This window comes from Clupea harengus, chromosome 7 (genome assembly GCF_900700415.2).
Source record: "Clupea harengus chromosome 7, Ch_v2.0.2, whole genome shotgun sequence".
NCBI lineage: Eukaryota > Metazoa > Chordata > Actinopteri > Clupeiformes > Clupeidae > Clupea > Clupea harengus.
The window spans coordinates 14,142,279-14,161,397 of NC_045158.1; the positions used below are offsets into that span (position 1 = coordinate 14,142,279).

The 19,119-nt window shown below is 40.3% G+C and overlaps 2 protein-coding genes across 3 annotated transcripts; one reads left to right on the forward strand and one right to left on the reverse strand.

The window, feature by feature from the left end:
- On the forward strand, nucleotides 1-3,811 carry ctsla (cathepsin La). Its single transcript, XM_031570611.2, has 8 exons — nucleotides 1-119; nucleotides 1,052-1,181; nucleotides 1,275-1,397; nucleotides 1,568-1,720; nucleotides 2,216-2,440; nucleotides 2,616-2,784; nucleotides 2,996-3,113; nucleotides 3,243-3,811. The coding sequence occupies exons 2-8, from the start codon at nucleotides 1,062-1,064 to the stop codon at nucleotides 3,340-3,342; spliced, it is 1,008 nt and encodes a 335-aa protein (XP_031426471.1). The 5' UTR covers nucleotides 1-119; nucleotides 1,052-1,061; the 3' UTR covers nucleotides 3,343-3,811.
- A 995-nt stretch (nucleotides 3,812-4,806) lies between these two features.
- fbp2 (fructose-1,6-bisphosphatase 2) lies at nucleotides 4,807-17,926 on the reverse strand. Of its 2 annotated transcripts, XM_012828636.3 has the most exons (8): nucleotides 17,632-17,926; nucleotides 11,805-11,967; nucleotides 11,442-11,534; nucleotides 11,215-11,223; nucleotides 10,542-10,682; nucleotides 9,954-10,091; nucleotides 8,286-8,405; nucleotides 4,807-5,346 (listed from the first exon to the last, which is right to left on the reverse strand). In XM_012828636.3, the coding sequence occupies exons 1-8, from the start codon at nucleotides 17,802-17,804 to the stop codon at nucleotides 5,158-5,160; spliced, it is 1,026 nt and encodes a 341-aa protein (XP_012684090.1). In that variant the 5' UTR covers nucleotides 17,805-17,926; the 3' UTR covers nucleotides 4,807-5,157. The 2 variants fall into 2 exon arrangements, with proteins under 2 accessions (XP_012684090.1, XP_012684091.1); XM_012828637.3 differs by lacking the exon at nucleotides 11,215-11,223 and having other exon boundaries at nucleotides 17,632-17,925.
- Nucleotides 17,927-19,119: the final 1,193 nt, after the last annotated feature.

A 19,119-nucleotide genomic window follows, 5' to 3' on the forward strand; every position in this document is an offset into this window, starting at 1 on the left:
CGGGACCAACAAAGCAATAGCCAACCAATGAGAATATTTCAGATTATTTATTCGTGAGAACAGCTTTATAAATGTGTATTTTCTGCCATTTCAAATATTGTTGACTTCTCAGCTTGGAGGTGAGTAGCATCAGACACTGCATTGTCGTACTATTTACCAAACCTAGTTTTACATTTATGTTGTGGCTACATTCCGGAGTTGTATTTTTTGTCGTCCACTTTTGTATTTTAGGGTAAACATATTTGCATTTACTTCAGTATTTAATCCGTCGCCGTGCATCTAGTCGGACACATAACAAACATTATCACAATCTCTAAAATGCTTTTAAAATGCAAAAAAATATGTGTTTTATTAGGATTATAATTTGGTTTGTCGTCATACTTGTTTCGAAGACTTCGCCAAAACAACAGTCAATTCTGTGACTGTGGCCGCCTGTCGTTGCCCATTTAGTAATTTCAGGAACCTGGAGTCAGTAATGTAGGCCTATTAATTGTCGTGGTATCACTTTTATTTTCGATTTCCTAGTCTTCCGAATTCCTGGCCTTGTTTTGTTTCTTGGAAGCGTTTCAGCTGTATGGCTGGATCCGCCCGGATCCCGTGACTGGGAGAAACAAAGCACACCATCTTGCTCGCTGCCTATTGCGTTACATTGATCTTATTTTAGAATAGTTTACAAAGTGTTTTGATGAATAACGGTCCTACGCTGCTATTGTTTTTGCCAGGCAATTATCTGACTGCTGTGTTGTTTTTAACGTTATGTTAGCCAATATTATATTTGTTCTAGGCTAGCCGACTTCCCGTCTGCTGCAGTAGGCTTCCATTTGTTTTCCCTGGCCAGGAATGCAGTACAGTTTGTCCTCATTACAAATTGAGTTGACGCTGAATTAAGTTCTGTTGAAGTAGTCAAATAAGCACAAATTAATCCTTTGCGAAAACACCATTTTAGCTAGATTGAAAATGTATGGTTGGCTTAACATATGTTTGAAAGGAACATCTACACCCTGTAGTGTGATTCAGCAGAAAATCTTGACCTGTTCCTTTACTTCATCAGATCTGTAAGAATGTACTTGGCGGTGTTCACGTTGTGCCTCAGCGCCGTTTTGGCTGCCCCTAGCTTTGATCGGGAACTTGATGAGCATTGGGACCTATGGAAGTCTTACCACACTAAAGGATATCATGTGGTAGGAAATACGTTTTTTTTTTTTATGTGTTATCAAGTGTGATATGAGTTGTTTTTGAGAACTTGGTTGCCAAGTGTCACATCTTCCCTACAGAAGGAAGAAGGATGGAGGCGCATGGTGTGGGAGAAGAACCTGAGAAAGATTGAAATGCACAACCTTGACCACTCCATGGGCAAACATTCTTACCGTCTAGGAATGAACCATTTCGGTGACATGGTAAGAAAGCTGAATAACTTCCTTTGCAACAGTTGACTATAAGACAGATCTGTGCCATATTATAGTTTTACTGTTATAATTGTCTTAATCAAATCCATATTGCGTTGATATGTTGACATTTTTAGTTGTGGAATGTAAGTTGCTCAAGAAGTTGACTGTTGTTACTGCAGACCCACGAGGAGTTCAGGCAGGTCATGAACGGCTATAAACAGAAGGCACAGACAAAGCCCAGGGGATCCCTGTTCTTGGAGCCCAACTTTATTGAACTCCCCAAAAAGATTGACTACAGGGATCTGGGATACGTGACTCCAGTGAAGGATCAGGTAAGGCCAGCCGACACGCACTTCTACACTGCAATGTTTTACTGTTTATCTCTGTGTCCCTACCATACAGAGAGAGCATACTAAGCTCCTCCCCCAGCTAAATTTAAACGGGGACATAAAGCACACCAGTCAACAGGTTCAGAGCTCAGCCGTGTTTATGGCAGTCTCTATGACTAAACCGGTCTGGCCAGTCTGTTCACGGAAACAAAATGTATACAACAGCGTTAAATGTTTAACCCGCCGTGCAACACTGATATTGCACGTAAGACCCATAGTGGGGTCAAAGCTTTAAAGGTCATTTTTTGTTGTTGTTAGCGTTTGATCGGGGCGGCTGCATAGGCCTTGTACCAATAACTGTGCATACTATGAAACTCTGATATCAAGGTACATTGGAACATAAAGAAACCCAGATCTTCATTCCTTTCTAGGCCTACGTTGTTGCAGAACCACACCCATGTTTAGCAAGTGCATTAATCATTCACATTTGTTCTTCAGGGAGAGTGTGGCTCTTGCTGGGCCTTCAGCACCACCGGAGCCATGGAGGGCCAGCTCTTCAGGAAGTCTGGCACGCTAGTGTCCCTGAGCGAGCAGAACCTGGTGGACTGCTCCCGGCCGGAGGGCAACGAGGGCTGCAATGGCGGGCTCATGGACCAAGCCTTCCAGTACGTCAAGGACAACGGTGGCCTGGACTCTGAGGATGGCTACCCCTACCTTGGCACTGTAAGTGTTTCATTTAGTTTCATCATATCTGGTAACTACATTACTAAATCCTATTATATCTTACAATATAGCAGGATAAATGCAATGTAAAAGATCAGGGTATTAAACTGGTTTAGAAGATGCCAAATAGTACTACTATTGCTAAATTACCTGCTTTTTTTTGTGTTTGCTGTAGGATGATCAGCCCTGCCACTATGATGCCAAGTACAACTCTGCCAACGACACTGGCTTTGTGGATGTGCCCAGTGGCAAGGAGCGGGCACTGATGAAGGCCGTCGCTGCCGTTGGGCCTGTGTCCGTGGCCATTGACGCTGGTCACGAGTCCTTCCAGTTCTACCACTCCGGTGAGGAACTCTCACATTTCTATCTTCAGCAACATGCACAGCATGAAGTCACTGTGACCGTCACAGCTTCCTGGCGCACACAGCTGCCTGGTGTCTTTCATAAGACACAACTCTTATCCATGAATATATTTGTGCTTTGATTAAACTTCTGTAAATGTCAGTGAAGTTATGTGTAATGATATATTTGTATGTGTACTGTGTGCTTTTGCAGGTATTTACTATGACAAGGAGTGCAGCAGCACTGAGCTTGACCATGGTGTTTTGGTAGTTGGCTATGGTTTTGAGGGTGAAGATGTCGATGGCAAGAAGTACTGGATTGTTAAGAACAGGTATAACAAGCACTTTAGAAATGCATTTGTATTTCAGTTATCATATGTTTTTAACTTAAAATCCAATTGTGAAAATTGCCCTGGTCATGCATCTCATTGGATTTTGGTTGTGTTTCTTTTACCTTGCAGTTGGAGTGAGAAGTGGGGTGACGCGGGCTACATCTACATGGCCAAGGACCGGAAAAACCACTGCGGCATCGCCACGGCAGCCAGCTACCCACTCATGTAGAGAGTTCACGGATCACACCGCCACCTTTTACCAATTTTTAAGGACCCCTAATGTGTCCTGCCTGGCTTGCTCATGAAGATCAGTGTTTGACATTTTTTTTAAGTGGATATATATGGGAGTTCTGTTCAAAGGTGTTGGACTGAGGTGCACTATGTAAGGGAATAGCAGACCATTTGAGATGTGAACTACATGTTTTGTGCTACAGCCTTGAAGGCTGCTGTTTGAGTCAAAGCCCTGCAGGTTACTGTGAGGGTTGATATCTGAAAAAAAAACTCTGTTTATTGAGGGAATTCACATTCTTTTCGATCATTTTCTGCTACATTGAATTTTAGGTTTTATAAATTGTTTGTGTAAATATGTGTACTTCATATTTCAGAAGTGTCTTTTATCTGTCTTAGGCCTGTGTATGACTTGATTTTTTTTTTTTTCTACCTCCTAGCACGGTCGATTAAAAGTTTTAAAAACTTCAGTCCTCTTTGTCTGTGGTTTTATGAACGCGTAAATGTCCTTGTGGACTACTTTCTCCACTCAAATTTAGAAATGGAAATATCAGATGAATATCAGCATTGAAGATGAAAGGTATGAATATTTTAAAATGATCATGCTAGAGGATCATGTTTTAAAGATCGAATAAAACCTGAAAATGTGTGTGTTCTTTAGCATTTGTCAAGAAGATCTTTCAGTACCTTTCTAGTTGTTTCAGATATTTCAATTACCCAGGCCAGATCATTTCCTCAAGTGTTCTTTCCAAAAATTGTGGTTGGCCAGCTGTGTACCTGACTACAATCTCTAGGGGCCAGGCTGCAGCTTATAGGAAACGGTGTGACCACAGTCCCGGCCTTTTGGCAAGGACTTCCTGGTTTTTTTTTAATGTACAATGTCCGATAGGCCTGGAGTGTGGGTGGGTGGGCTCTTGGACAGGAAGGAGATCCTGTGTTTACTCTCAGCCTCGTGTCTGCTTCAAGGCCAACGCTGACTCAGCAGTCAGCTGACACAACACCCCCCTCTTAAAAAAAACTAGAAGAGCCCTATGGCTTCATTCTCCTAGCAAAACAAAGCCACAGGGCTCTTCTCTCAGGTTAACTATCTACTCTGAGTGAACTTACCCAGGTTTGTCACTAAACCACGTACTTGGAATACCACCCAGATCTACTTAAAAAGGGAGGGAGAGGCAAAAACATCTAGTGCGAGGGCACTCCGTGTTCTAAGAGACTAAAAGTACCCACCCACATTGCCCCAGTTCACAATGAGCCGTTCATAAAAAAAAATGCAGCTACGTGAAGAACATTAATTTAAAGTGACCTCATTTTACATAACTTTGTTGTACCTACTTCTGTTTTACATTCAGTAGTGCAGCAGTGCTTTCAGTGTAAAAAATATTTGTGGCTAGAAATCAGTGATTGGGAAACCTACTAACACCTTTGAGTGTTCAGCTTCATTTTGCTCATCATGACCCCTTCCATATATTTGTTAATTGGAATCTTTTATTAATGCTTCTGCATATGACAACTCATGAATAATCAGACACAAAACAAGACTGTTGATGTTGACAGTCAGTCTGGTCTAATCTTGGCTGCCATCACCTTACCGATTCCTGACCTGACATAAAACGTGCATCCTTTTTTTAACACTTAAAAATGTGTTTTTCATGACTTCCCACGTTTATGATCATTTTGGTCTTCTGGTTGAAAAGCAGACATTGTCCCTGATGTAGCATTTACTGGCACGTGACAAGATGAGCTGAAATGAAACCTAAGCTGAGTTGACTGGGGCCTGAGGCGCAGGGGGCATGCGCACACTGCCACTTCCACCTCCCTACTTCTGGTGCTTCTTGACGATGGCCAGGTACTCCTCCACATCATCCGGGGAGCCCACCACGAAGGGCACCCGCTGGTGGATGGACTCGGGCTGGACGTCCAGCACCCTCTGGGTCCCTGTGGTGGCCATGCCTCCCGCCTGCTCGATGAGGAAGGCTATGGGGTTACATTCGTACAGTAGCCTCAGCTGAAAGGAGGAGAGCACATTGAGGAGAAGTGTCACAGAGAGAAAGTACAACTGTACATTGCAAGTTCAGCCCACGCAATCAGCCTTCTGCTGCTGAGGAGATAAGTTGTGGAATAGATAAGCTGACAACCATAGCCTACGGTCAATAATAAACTTGCTGCTAATTCCAGAGCACCACATTTGGTTTTCAGTGTATAAAGCTATGTAGCCTACAGGTTATTAACTATGGCTGCTTCATCTTGATGTACAGAAAATATGTCTACTTGTCTACAGGGTTATGAACAAAACTAAAGACAGACAATAAAGAAACAAAATATGTAATTGAAATGTTTACTTTTTTGAGGAACAGTGTAAATAAACATTTAACATTTAAAACCCATTTAACATTTAAACAGTGTAGTGCATTAGTATCCCTGATATGCTGTGAGATAGCTCTAAACATTAAAGCTTGTTGGTTGTATTTTTATTATAAATATAAATGTTTTATACTTTTTTATACTGTTGTATTTCAGCTATCCAGCACACGCATGAATACTTCACAATGGTGCAAAATATTAGCCAACTAGAAGGGCACTAGCAGACCCCCGCCAAGGGATTGGCCTGGTAGTTTTTTTCACGTAATCCTGTTAACAAACAGACAAACAAACTATTGCAACAATGTCACATTTTTCGCGTAATCCTGTTGATAAACAGACAAACAAACTATTGCAACAATGTCACATTCTGGTGAGCCAAATTTGTGATTACAATTTTGTTCGAACAAAAATTACATTCATTTACCAAACGTTAACTATTACACTAAAACCTGGGTTTTGTTTTGTTTTTTCCAAGCTAGACTGTATTGCATCATATTCTCATTTGATGGGCACTGTGAGGTCAGTAAGGACAACTCGACCAACAAACAAACCCACTCAGATAGCCTTGCATACTTGTCACTAAGAGGAAATTGAAAGCCAGAACTACTATTGCGTATTATAATCAACTTCAAATTTGTAGAATTCTATTCAACAATTATTTCCAAGTCAATTAGGTAATCAGTTTGTAGCTCTACAACAGTGTTTTTTTCTGTTGTAACTCTGTTACTATAAAGTATGATGCATAAGTATGTATGATATATAAAATATGAATACCTAAAATAATGAGAAATGTCAATTCAGTCTCGAATTCTTCTATTTCAGTGCGGTTCCTCAATTTCAACTTAAACCTAGTCAATGTTTCCCAATTACACTAGATTCAGTCATTAACTTAAAAATACTACCCCTATCATATTTCCCATTTCAAATATTTTTTCCAAAAAATGTACACCTGCCTAATACATTCCACTGTTAAAGGAAACTTTGTTGTAAACAAATCTAAAGCTAAAGTATACTGTATACTGTAAACATATAAGTATAATATACAGTATTATACAATATTATGGAAGAGAGCCACTGTTGAAAAAAAGCTCCACTTTGGTCTCATCAGACCACAGAACCTTCTTCCGCTTGACCATGGAGTCTCCCACATGCCTTTTGGCGAACTCTAGTCGATATTTGATATGAGGTTTTTTTCAACAGTGGCTCTCTTCAATAAAGCTTTGATTGGTGAAGAACCTGGGCAACAGTTGTTGTATGCATAGTCTCTATCATCTTAGCTGCTGAAGCTTGTAACTCCTTCAGAGTAGTCATAGGTGTCTTGGTGGCCTCTCTCACTAGTCTCCTTCTTGCACAGTCACTCAGTTTGAGAGGACGGCCTGCTCTAGGCAGATTTACACATGTGCCATATTCCTTCCATTTCTTGATGATGGATTTAACAGAATTCCAGGGGATGTTTAGTGCCTTGGACATTTTTTTGTATCCTTCCCCTGACTTATACTTTTCAATAACCTTTTCTCTGAGTTTCTCGGAGTGTTCTTTTGTCTTCATGGTGTAACGGTAGCCAGGAATACTGATTACTGAATACTGACCAGTGAATGGACCTTCCAGACACAGGTGTCGTTATACTACAATCACTTGAGACACATTCACTGCACACTGATCGCCATTTCACTAATTGTGAGACTTCTAGCACCAATTGGCTGGACCTCTGTTGAATTAGGTCAGTCACTTTAAAGGGGGTGAATACTTATGCAATCACTTATTTTACATTACATATTTTTATTTAATTGACTTTACTGTGTAGAAATCTGTTTTCACTTTGACATTAAAGAAGGCTTTTTTTCTTTTTTTTTTTTTGTCAAAAAAGCCAACTTATATTGATGATTGATTTATAAGACCAATAAAAGGGTAAAACAATCCAAGGGGGTGAATACTTATGCAAGGCACTGTAAGTATACGGTATCTGAATGTTGGAGGATCAAGTGAATACTGTGGATCCAGTAGTTATCCCAAATGTCATCCTCTAATAAAGTTAAATTCTAATTGAAGGTAGGTGTCTCCAGTTTAAAGTCTGCTAGTATCCTTTGTTTCTTTTTTAATTTTGTTTGTTTTTGCTTTGTTTAAGTGAAATATTTAACACAATGAAATCATAAAGGTCCTTCCTTCAACACACACACACACACACAAACAGAAAATCTGGAGATTTAAAAGTGAGATATTCAAATCCCTGTTTCCAGTCATTCTGCTGAGTGACCTAGTAATTAACTGCTGAGGTAACACATCAGCTTCCGTCGCTAATGCTGGTCACACTGGTGTGTAACAGATTTTGTTTTGGTCAGAACTACATTGAAACTAAATTGAAGAACTGGATTGGTTGACAAAGGCATCATGTCATAGGGATGTTCTTCTTGGCTATACTTGGTTACGTATTCATGCCACTAGTAAAGCACAAAGAAAGGCTGCTCAAAGACAGGGGGGTGGGGTGCAGTGTCATGTCGCATTAGCTTGCATAGCACAACAGATTCCACAAACCACTCATTATAACCATACATAATGGATGATGAACAGGAATCTCAGTCTCACCTTTCCCTTAGGGCTCTTCTCATTGGCAGGGTACATGAAGATGCCTCCATAGCAGATTGTGCGATGAATGTCCGACACCATAGACCCCACATACCTGGCGCCATATGGGGCACCGCCATCCTAGGAGTGGCAGAAGCATGGTTAGAAGTCTACATGCATTAAAGTCTGCCTCAATATGACTATTTTTCTGATTCACACACAATATTTAAAGCACTGCATTATTATGCACTGAATTTAAATTGACCAAGAGTGCCATGTTTTCCTCTGCGATGTTTCGCAATACAGGCAGACATCATTGAAATTGCGCATTGTCAGTCCCAATCATGTGCCAATCTATAAATCTAGTTCTATTTAGTTCTAGAAAGTTCTATTTCTTCTTTGAATACATTTAGCTCACAGTACAGACAGTGCCCAAGGGCATAAGGCAGCACCATGCAACATTAGCATGGCTGTGGTAAAAGGTATCAACAGGCTGACATGACAGATAAGACACTTCAATCTAATCCTCCAGGAAAGACAAATAACTCTGGGATCAAGGTTCAAGGAACTGCTTTCGGAAAAAAAAAAGTAACTAAACAAAACATATAGTTGCTACAGCAGCGAAACCAAAGTATTCTATAGTATGTATACAGGTGTGTGTGATAAGTGTGAAGATTGATAAGCAAGTGTGTACTCAGTAGATTCATTTGTGAGGGATTTGTGGGAATCAGTCAGAGCGTGACAGGAACACTGGCTGGAGCTTGAGTCATGTGCTGCTTAGTCATGGTGACGATGTCATGTGGTTCCTCTGGCTTCTGTGTGTGTGTGTGTGTGTGTGTGTATGTAGGTAGGTGGGTGGCTGGGTTTGTTTGTGTAACTGCATTGCAATCTAAAAAAAAATAGGCCAATCAGTTATTGCTTTTCACGTCAGACAAAAACAAAATGCTCAATCAAAACAATAAATAAACAAAAAAAAATGCCAGACAGATGCTTTTGGGGAGTCGGTATTCACTAACAGTCTGTCCTCTTCTATTAGTGAATCACAAATACAACCATACAATTAAGAATCTGTTACAGCTGATAAGTGCAATGGACCATCAGTCTTTGTTAGTTGCTGTAAATTAGCAGCCTGGCCTCCCTTTTGCGTGGGTTCAGCCACATGTGACAGAACTGGTTTGTGCAAGTTTGCAGGATTAGCTGAGCCTATAGATTCCATATTGATCACAGTCTGAGCCCCCACCCTCCACTTCTGCCGTCGGCAGCAGACTTCCTGAGGAAGGAAGTCAATGACAGGACTGTGACTGGTTTTCGAGGCTGTCACCACTCCTCTGGTCAGCTGACCATGTACCTGCCTGATCCTGCCGAGGTCAGTCTGTCTGAAGAACCTGTCATGTGAGGTTTAGCTTATATATTTGTCACTATTGGCTAATTCTGCTTACGTGAAGAATTAGCCATCCAGTGCATTAAAGGAGTTTGCACTGTATCTGCAGCTTAGCAAAACAACTGCTTTGTCAACTACTCATAGTGAGTCATGTGACATCTGCTACAGGAGGACATCCATGATTTAGTGTCAGCAGGCTGAGAGCTAGTTTTTGAGTTAACACACTATGATTACACATCAAAAACAAGAGCTTGACCTCTGTGTGTGTGTGTGTGTTTGTGACTGTAAGAGGGAGATTGGGATCATACCTGTGGATATTTCTTTTGCTGTATGTACTCGTTCACAGCAGGCTCCATATACTTGGCATAACCTTCATTGACACTGTAGGTCTTTCCCTTCTTCTTGATCTTAACATTCCTGTCAGTGAGAATAAACTCACCCACAGCCTGTGAGACAGAACAAGGCACAGTTACACACTCTATGTAGGAACAAGAACTTCCTCACTCGCTGCTGCCAGTGAAATAGTTCTGGCCCAAATGTGATGCGATTCCATTGATCTGTGTTGGACCTGTACAGAGCACTCAGTTATCTGGATATACAGTATAAGCCAAAGGAAAGATATATTCAGCTAAACTGACTTTTCCTTTTACAACTTCCTTAAAATGTGCGTCACCGTACTGTTCATAATTGTTTTACAACCGCACTCACGCTTAATAAGGCCGCTTTGTTATTTCAGGTCAGTCCAAGTTTTTCTGGCCTGTGTAAACTGTAAATGATTGATTTCTTTTAAAATAGGGCACTCAAGAAACTCTGCCCAGTCCCACGTTAATGCCTTGTCAACAGAGATTTTACACTACAGGCGAGATGGTTTTGTTAATTTCCGAATGTATACTTACAGGATCCAGCATGAAGAAATTGACCCCTGCCCCAGTGCTTAGGGCGACCAGAGTGGCGCTGCCATAGAGGGCATAGCCAGCACACACTATCTGGTTGCCAGGCTGCAAGGCGTCCTTCACAGTGGGCTCTCCTTCTGAAGCCTGGAGGTATAATACAGATAAAGTGAACCAACCAATAGTACAAAGCACACTACATTTTCATAGCACAGTTACTGTTCACCAAAGGTGCATTCTTTGTGGTTTTTACACTTTTGTTTTTACGACTGAATTTGTTAAGAAAATGAAGACTATATTGCCATTGTGTTAAGGATCATGAGGAACACGCCATTGTTAAAGTAATATCGCCATCCAGTGTCAGTAAAAGTTACTGCAATGTAGAGTTCATTCTGTAGTAAATTCAGACCCAAGAGCCAAATTCCATCCCACTCTATCCCATGCAGAGAAACCGTTCTAACAGACCCTGGCCCCAGGTACACAGTTATAGTAGTCATATACTGCTATACGATGAAACAAAATCCAGGCATGGCCAACATTTAAAACGTATTGTGTGTTTCATCTTGTTAAGAAGATTCTTAGAAAAGAAAACTACTACAAAGTAATACAATCAATCAATGATAGAACAGTGCTTATCCAGCAGTCTGGATGCTTTTTTGCTGGATAGCAGGACATCTACCTCGTCAATCTGCATGAGACAATAGCACAACAATGGCCAACGTTAACTCAACAAGTAATTTTTTTACATCTTGCAAAATGCAAATATTGCTTTCAGTTTGAGCCATGGTTTTCGTTGTGGTGTAAATGATTTAGTGTAGGATCATATGTGAACATCTGGCATCAGCACGAGATGAAGCCCTTCTTAAACTGTGATGTGATAAGAATGTGTCCGCACAACACACTCGCCTTTTTGTAGATGGCGAAAATGGTGCCAATTGATGCCAGGCAGTCAATGTTAGAAGAGCCATCCAGTGGGTCAAAGCAGACCACATATTTACCCTGTGTGTGAGAAAGAGCTTTAGAGAGGAATCAGCCCTCACCGTGCACCATGAAGGGTGCCAAATCAATAACAAAAAATTATTTAGAACAATCAACAAAATACACTGCCTACTGTTTCAGTTCCAAAACCTGTTTACGTATTTTCCTCAGAACTAACCACATTTACTCATTCATTAACAGCCCACTTTTATTCATAAATATACACAAGGTTATATGCAATACAGTGCATACATTCAACCCCAGCATTTGGCCATGCAGTCTTTAACCTACTCTCTTCTCGGCTGGAATGATGATAACATCCTTGTCCTCCTCGGAGACCAGCGCGCAGGTGCTGTAAGATGCCCGGAGCATGTTGATGACCAGGTCGTTGGACAGGACGTCCAGCTTCTTCACCTCGTCGCCCGTCACGTTTGTCTTGCCGGCGATGCCTTGCCTGGGGAGATGCGGTGAGCGGGAGACACAGAGCAGACGTCTGCACAACAGCAGGGCCAGTGATGGACACTAATAGAGCCTGTGTCAGGTCTCAAAACCTGTCTGCAGAGAAGCACCCCCTCAGGGTTTCCATCGTCCGTGAGTGTAGCCAGTTATGTGTACTTGTATATTTTCTATTTCGGCCATCTTAGCTTGGCTATTGCCTGAGGAATCTGACACAAAGAATAGACCACACTCGTGCTCATACAGAATACAACAGAAGTGAGTACCTCCAGAAGAGAGTGCACACCACTTAAATGTCAAATTATTCAAAATAGTATCACCTTACAGTGATTACATTACTTCAAAATTGAACAGTAGGGTATTTGCTCTTTTGTAAAAACAGTTTAGATTTACTATATTAAAAATAGAGGCCCTGCAGTAGGAACCTTTTTAGGAACTGAGATTCAAATATTTTTTTTTTTTCAAAACGTTGTTTGTCCACCTTTATTTTTGATGACAGGAAATCCTCCTCAGCATGGAGGATACCAGTGTTGCACACAAAATCTGAAGAGATATTTTGCCATTCTTCAGACACAATTATTTTCAGGAGCTCTTTGCTGGAGGTCTACCTTTCTCTTTAAAATTTCCCAAAGGTGTTCTATTCGATTCAAGTTAGGTGACATACTTAGACAGGTCATAGTTTTCACTGATTTTGGCAGTGTGCTATGGACTGTTATGCTGGATATTCTTCTGCCAAGCTTCTGGAGACTGGGAGTAATCTTGTCAGCCTGTATTTTGGTATATCCACAAGCATTAATGGTATAGACGTAATTTCCCCCACACTTAAAATACGCTTAGGCCCAATTCAAAAGGCCTGTGTTGACCATGCATAGCCTAATTAGTGTGAACTCTTTTTGCACATATATGTATACACACAGACACAATGTATACAAACATACAAATGAACACTAGAGCTAAAGTATTGTCGGATATTGACGTGTTTTGAAATGCACGCTCTCACAGCACGACATCGCCAAAGGACACCAGCTTGCACGTAAGCAAGCTTTAAACAGTTCCAGCTTGGCTGTTGGAGGTATTCGCAAGGTTTTTTCCCTCGTATTATGTTTGGGGTCAATTTGACCCTTTTCAATGTTTAACGTCTCTAAATAAATGATTGGCATCGTTTATTTTGCTTCATATTTAATGACTTTTCCTAATCTAATGGGAACAACTGGGTAAACACAAAATGAACATGATGATATGTTTTCAATGTCCTGTACACATGCTTTACGCATAGGTGTTGTTTGGGGTCAATTTGACCCCAGGCTGTTTTGATTGTATAAAACATTTTCATCACATTGTTATTATTCTTGATAACAGAAATAGTTTTCTATTCCATATGTTATAGACAACAACAAAATGTATTTAGAAATAATATGAAGCCATAAAACACCAGAAGGATATCTCTTTCCAATTTTAAGTCAATCAGTGAGATTTGATAGTGATCTGCATATTTCTCCATAGTAGCGTAACATGTATTCTGGATGTATAAGGGGGGGTGGGTGGGGGTATTGTTTTATTTTTCAGGGCTATTTAGGTAGTCAACAAACAAACCTAAAGTACCTGACACATAAACTTGGGTAAAAAATATTATAATCATTTTTTGGAGGTTTAAATTGCTGGGGTCAAATTGACCCCAAGCATAATAGATGTGAGTAAAATTTGAACATAATAGGAGGGTTAAGTTTTTAAATAACTAGTTTTTGACCAAAACTCCTTACTGCCGTACTTTTATCACTGCATATTATATATTTAGGAATATTATACAGTATGTGTAAAAGTACTGTAAAGTTAGTCTGCTGTTAGTTTCCCACTGAAAAAAGGATAAGGATAATTCCGGCATTCCGTCTTCTAGTGCATGCAGTCCCAGATCACACTCCCACCTCTGTGCTTCACTGTCAGGACTAGGCATTCACTGTGGTAGCCCTGGCCAAGTTCATACCAAACATGCTGAACCCCATTTGAGCCGAACAAATTTATCTTGGCCTCATCTGGCCAAAGAACGTGCTTCCTATATTAATCAGACTTTTCATGTTCTTTCGCAATCTTGCAGTTTTGTGCTGAAGCAAGCAGGGTTTTTTTTCACTTGGATGCTATCCATAGAGGTGGACGTTATGCATGTCCCTCGCACTGTCTGAGCAGTCACAGAAACAGCAAGTTTTTCAGAGCTAGATTGTAGAGGAAGCACACTGCGTCATGCTATACTTCCTGATTACAGCTGCAACTGTGTTTCAACAGATTTTCAGTTGGTCACTGATCTGCCTGTACCCATTTCTATCTTTGCGAAGATTCACAATCAGATTTTATTCAGTTCCAGAAAAATCTTCTACATGTAGAACTATGATTTAGGTAGACAGCTCATAGGTCCAAAACTGAGAGTTCTGGTGTTCACAGGTCATTTTATAATCATGTTCATGCAATTGACCGATCGCGAAACTCCTCCCTAGAACGGCCCTCATCCAATCATACCTTAGCAACCGCTACTAAGAGAAGAAGGTCCGACAACTTTGAGGTCTGAGCAGCATGGTGAAACAGTGTGCCTACGGGACTTGTAGCTCTGATACAGAGATTAGAGGGATGCGTCGTTTTCCCCCCGCATTTCCAAAGCCCAAAACACAGGAGGAAAGGTGCCGGCGGTGGATTAAACAGTGTGGGAGGCCCCACTCCCAACTCAATATACCGAAAAACACACATATGTCTGCTCCAAAGTAAATGAAGCTGCTTGCAGATAGCTATCTATCTAGCGAACTACGCTATCGCTAGGTATGATAACTAACTATCTAGTTGAGCGAACATCCCCAAACAGTTATGGTTCATGACAACTTGTATTATTACCACTACACGTACATAACTAGTCTCTCCAACTAAAGTGTTAATGTTAAAATCAAAATGTTAATGTTACCGTCTGTAAAATTGCACGCTGATCTATCCTAGCTAGCGATAGCAAACGCCAGCATTGAACAGAACTTTTAACGAACACTTTGTATTTATGCTTGATACAACATTAAACAGAACTTTTATCTAACACTTTGTATTTATGCTGCTGGCGTTTGCTATCGCTAGCTAGGATAGCTCAGCGTGCAACTTTACAGACGTAACATTAACATCGCTAGCTAGGATAGCTCAGCTTGCAATTTTACAGACGGTAACATTAACATTTTGATTTTAACATTAACACTATAGTTGGAGAGACTAGCTCGAGCTTAACATACTGTATCAATGTTGAACAAAAGGCCATTATGAAGTTTTTTTTATTTTAATCTTTGTAGCATTTTGTGAATGGGCAACCTACTCCTGAGTATCCCAAGGTATGCATAAGGCACAACCTGAGAGCAATAACCTGGCGATCTGATACAAAGCCATAGCATTACATCAGGATCATCATTTTACAAGCAAGTTATCACTACACACTGGTACGTTACTGTACCGTTCTCTAGATTGTCACCATCCTAGCTAGCTACCTCCAGAGTCTCTCGCCAGAGACGGAATAAATAATAAGAATAAAGAATCGTTGTAGGTTATTAGCTAGCTTGAAATATTATATACAGATCTTACCCAGTGGTGAAATAACATGACTAGTCTACAAGGCTGTGCTGGTTGCATTTAATGAAGAGGTCGTGGGGTTTCTCATTTTTTTCATTGAGACCTGTATGCATTTGCTTCGATTATTGTTGTGTCCACTTCGTTGTTGATCTTAATATTTTGGGTATATCCTTCCACTGCATATTGCAGTCCCTTTTGCCTTGATCTGGAGGATATCGTGGAGGTATTACTCCAAAAATCATCACTCACACTGACGGCTATAGCGCTTGTCCCCGTACTCGCCATGGCTTTTGGCTTGACAGTTCCGGGAATTGTGTCGGACATAGCAACAGTAACTAAGGGGGCGGGGCCCTGGCGATCGGTCAATTAGGCTAATTAGAAATCACAGGTGTACTCAATTTTTGTTTCAAAGATCACAGGTTTTCTAACTGAATCACAGCTGCATTCACTTTTGTTGCATTGAGTTTCAACTTTGAGGCCTGTATTTAAATAAACTACTTTTCAACTTAGAAATGTTTTTGAGAGCTGAAACAATTTTTAATCATTTGACATTTAAGTGATATTGCACAGGGGTGTACTCTCTCTGTTGACATTGTTGTATACTGTATTCCAACAATAGGCCAGGCAAATTAACCCTTTTTGGAGCCAATAATAGAATTAATTGTAAAATAATTTTTTTCAGCATAGATCATTTCTATGAGGTGTCCAGAACAACATACTAAAAGTCCTAAGAAATCCTAGTTGAGGAAATATGTTTAATTCTCATCAATCTGAGATGTGTGCTAATAATGCATGGCAAAAATACACCTCAAAAATGTAATTTTTTTCCTTTACTCCTATCAAAATGAAACTTTACACAATGAAAGTACCCATGAAAAGTAAAAAATTTTGTATTACAAGTTTCTTTGAAAATGAATTTTAATATGCAAATGAGCTATACACTAATCGAATATGCCCAAAATACATCCAAATAGGCTTATTTTTTTCCTTTACTCCTACCACAATAAAACTTTACATAGTAAAAGTATACATGAAAAGTAACTTTTTTTGTATTACAAGTTTCTTTTTAAATGAATTTAAATATGCACATGAGCATCACACTTATTGAATATGTCCTAATTGCATAGGCAGAAACACCATACCCCTGGCAGGTACTACCAAGCCAGGCAGTTTTCAGGTTAGAGGCCAGTCTAAAAGCAGCATTGCCATCTCCCATTGGCAGTAGGATGATTGGATGAAGATTGGGCCGATGTATTTGTCATACATATGAAGGTGTTTCTGCCTATGGACATATTCAATAAGTGTGGAGCTCATGTGCATATTCAAATTAATTTCAAAAGAAACTTGTAATACAAAAAAAGTTACTTTTCATGTATACTTTTACTATGTAAAGTTTTATTGTGGTAGGAGTAAAGGAAAAAAATAAGCCTAAGCTATTTTGGGCATATTCGATTAGTGTATAGCTCATTTGCATATACAAATTAATTTCAAAAGAAACTTGTAATACAAATTGTTTTACTTTTCATGGGTACTTTCATTGTGTAAAGTTTCATTTTGATAGGAGTAAAGGAAAAAAAATACATTTTTGAGGTGTATTTTTGCCATGCATTATTAGCACACATCTCAGATTGATGAGAATTAAACATATTTCCTCAACTAGGATTTCTTAGGACTTTTAGTATGTTGTTCTGGACACCTCATAGAAATGATCTATGCTGAAAAAAAATATTTTACAATTAGTCTGTCGTAAAACGCTATTTTGCCTGGACTACAAGCATGAAGGGGTGGATCATTCTTCTACAGTCATTCCAGTTACATAATGACAAGACTCTTACGCTGTTTTGCGATAGTGCACCAAGGACTGCAGGCCATATTAAGTGAGCACACACCCAATCTCTACCCTTTTACTAACACGCCATATTGCACAGCATGTGAAATCAAGTGTATGAGCAAGTGTACATTACGTGCCAAAGAGTATGCATGCACACATGGACTTGTAAATTCTTCCATAGCTCTCTTTCCTGTACTTGCCCACTCCTCCTGACCCCTGAGCCGATTGACCCCATCCAGCAAGACTTACAGGTGAGCCAGGCCCGCTTTCCTCACCGCACAAGAGATGGCTTTGATGGCCGTCAGCATGGAGTTGATCAGCTGGGTGAGCTCTCCAGTCGAACCCTTAACCTTTCGTCCCGTCTCCATGACGAACCGGGTCAGGGTCCACACGTCCGTATCAAACATAGACTGATCCGTCATTTTGGTGTTGGTTTGCCCGAGACAGTGTCCGTAGGCCTGGAGAGAATGTGTGAGTGGGTCTCTGAGCGAGGCGTGAGTGAGTGAGAGAGGGAAGGCAACTGGAAGAGAGCTAGTATCTGAGGCACAGGCATAGCATATGGAGAAAGGCCAAGGGTTATATTTGAGAACTGGGGAGGATCGGGTAACAGATTCAGAGCTGGCAGTGCCCACCAATGAGACACAACCAGGGTATGTCAGCCTGGGAGATTCTACTACGTGTGTGGCTGGTACCATGAAACGAAAGGTAGTTTAGGGAAATTCATCGGTTCCAGTTGTTGAGAATGGATTTGATCTGCAACCTGGAAGCCAAACACTGTCATAAAAAAATAACCTGCAGCCGACACTAACCAGCTGACCAGAAAACAGATACGGTATATGTCTTGGAGAAATGATTTCATCCATGTAACTTTGCAAAAACAGATGAGATTTTCTAGTATACAACATTATTAATGTGGGTATAAACATTCCAACTAAATGCCTAATTGAATTTTGCAATAAACAACATTTCTCATGCTGGATCAATTATAAAGACTTTAAAACAGAACACACAAAGACAGCTCCAAGCATTCCAAATGTGCCTCAAATGTCAAAGGACCTTCATGTACTTCTCGTGACCTTTAAGAAAAGGTCACCTTCTCTACATAAAGACCATCCACACTATGAAGTGCACTGTAGCCTCCTGTGTAATAAAGATCATCGTGTAAAATCTAAACAATTTAAAGCAAATATGATTACATATTATAGATGTCAAGTATATCAACAGAACTTACTAAGCGCAGTCAGATGTTATTTTCTCAAAGGACAGAACATTTCTCTGTATCGGCCACCATTTTACTTTCCTTCCTAGTGATGGTCCACACTGATCGCAGAAAGAAGATTTAGACATTTTTCACAAAACACACCTTTGCTTCACAAAGACCGTTGCCAATGAAAACAACACACTCAAATGTACATCTTTCTTGACTAGATTATGTCCAACATGGGATCTAAATGGGCACCATACATAAGGTCATCTGTATTGCACTGAAAATGGCACTGAATGACCCATTTTTCCATACACTTTCATAAAGAAGGCTGTCAGAGACTTTCTGAAGCGTCCTTGTGACTGTAAATGGTGTCTTGTAGAGCTAAAGAGTTTTTATAGCTTTAAGTGGTTCTTGGATGGTGGCTTTGTTGATAAAACGCCAGACGATATGTCCTACATAAAACCTCCGTAAGCGGATTCAGGGACATAAGCAGTAACATACTATCTCTCTCCTGACAGCTTGCTAGTAGG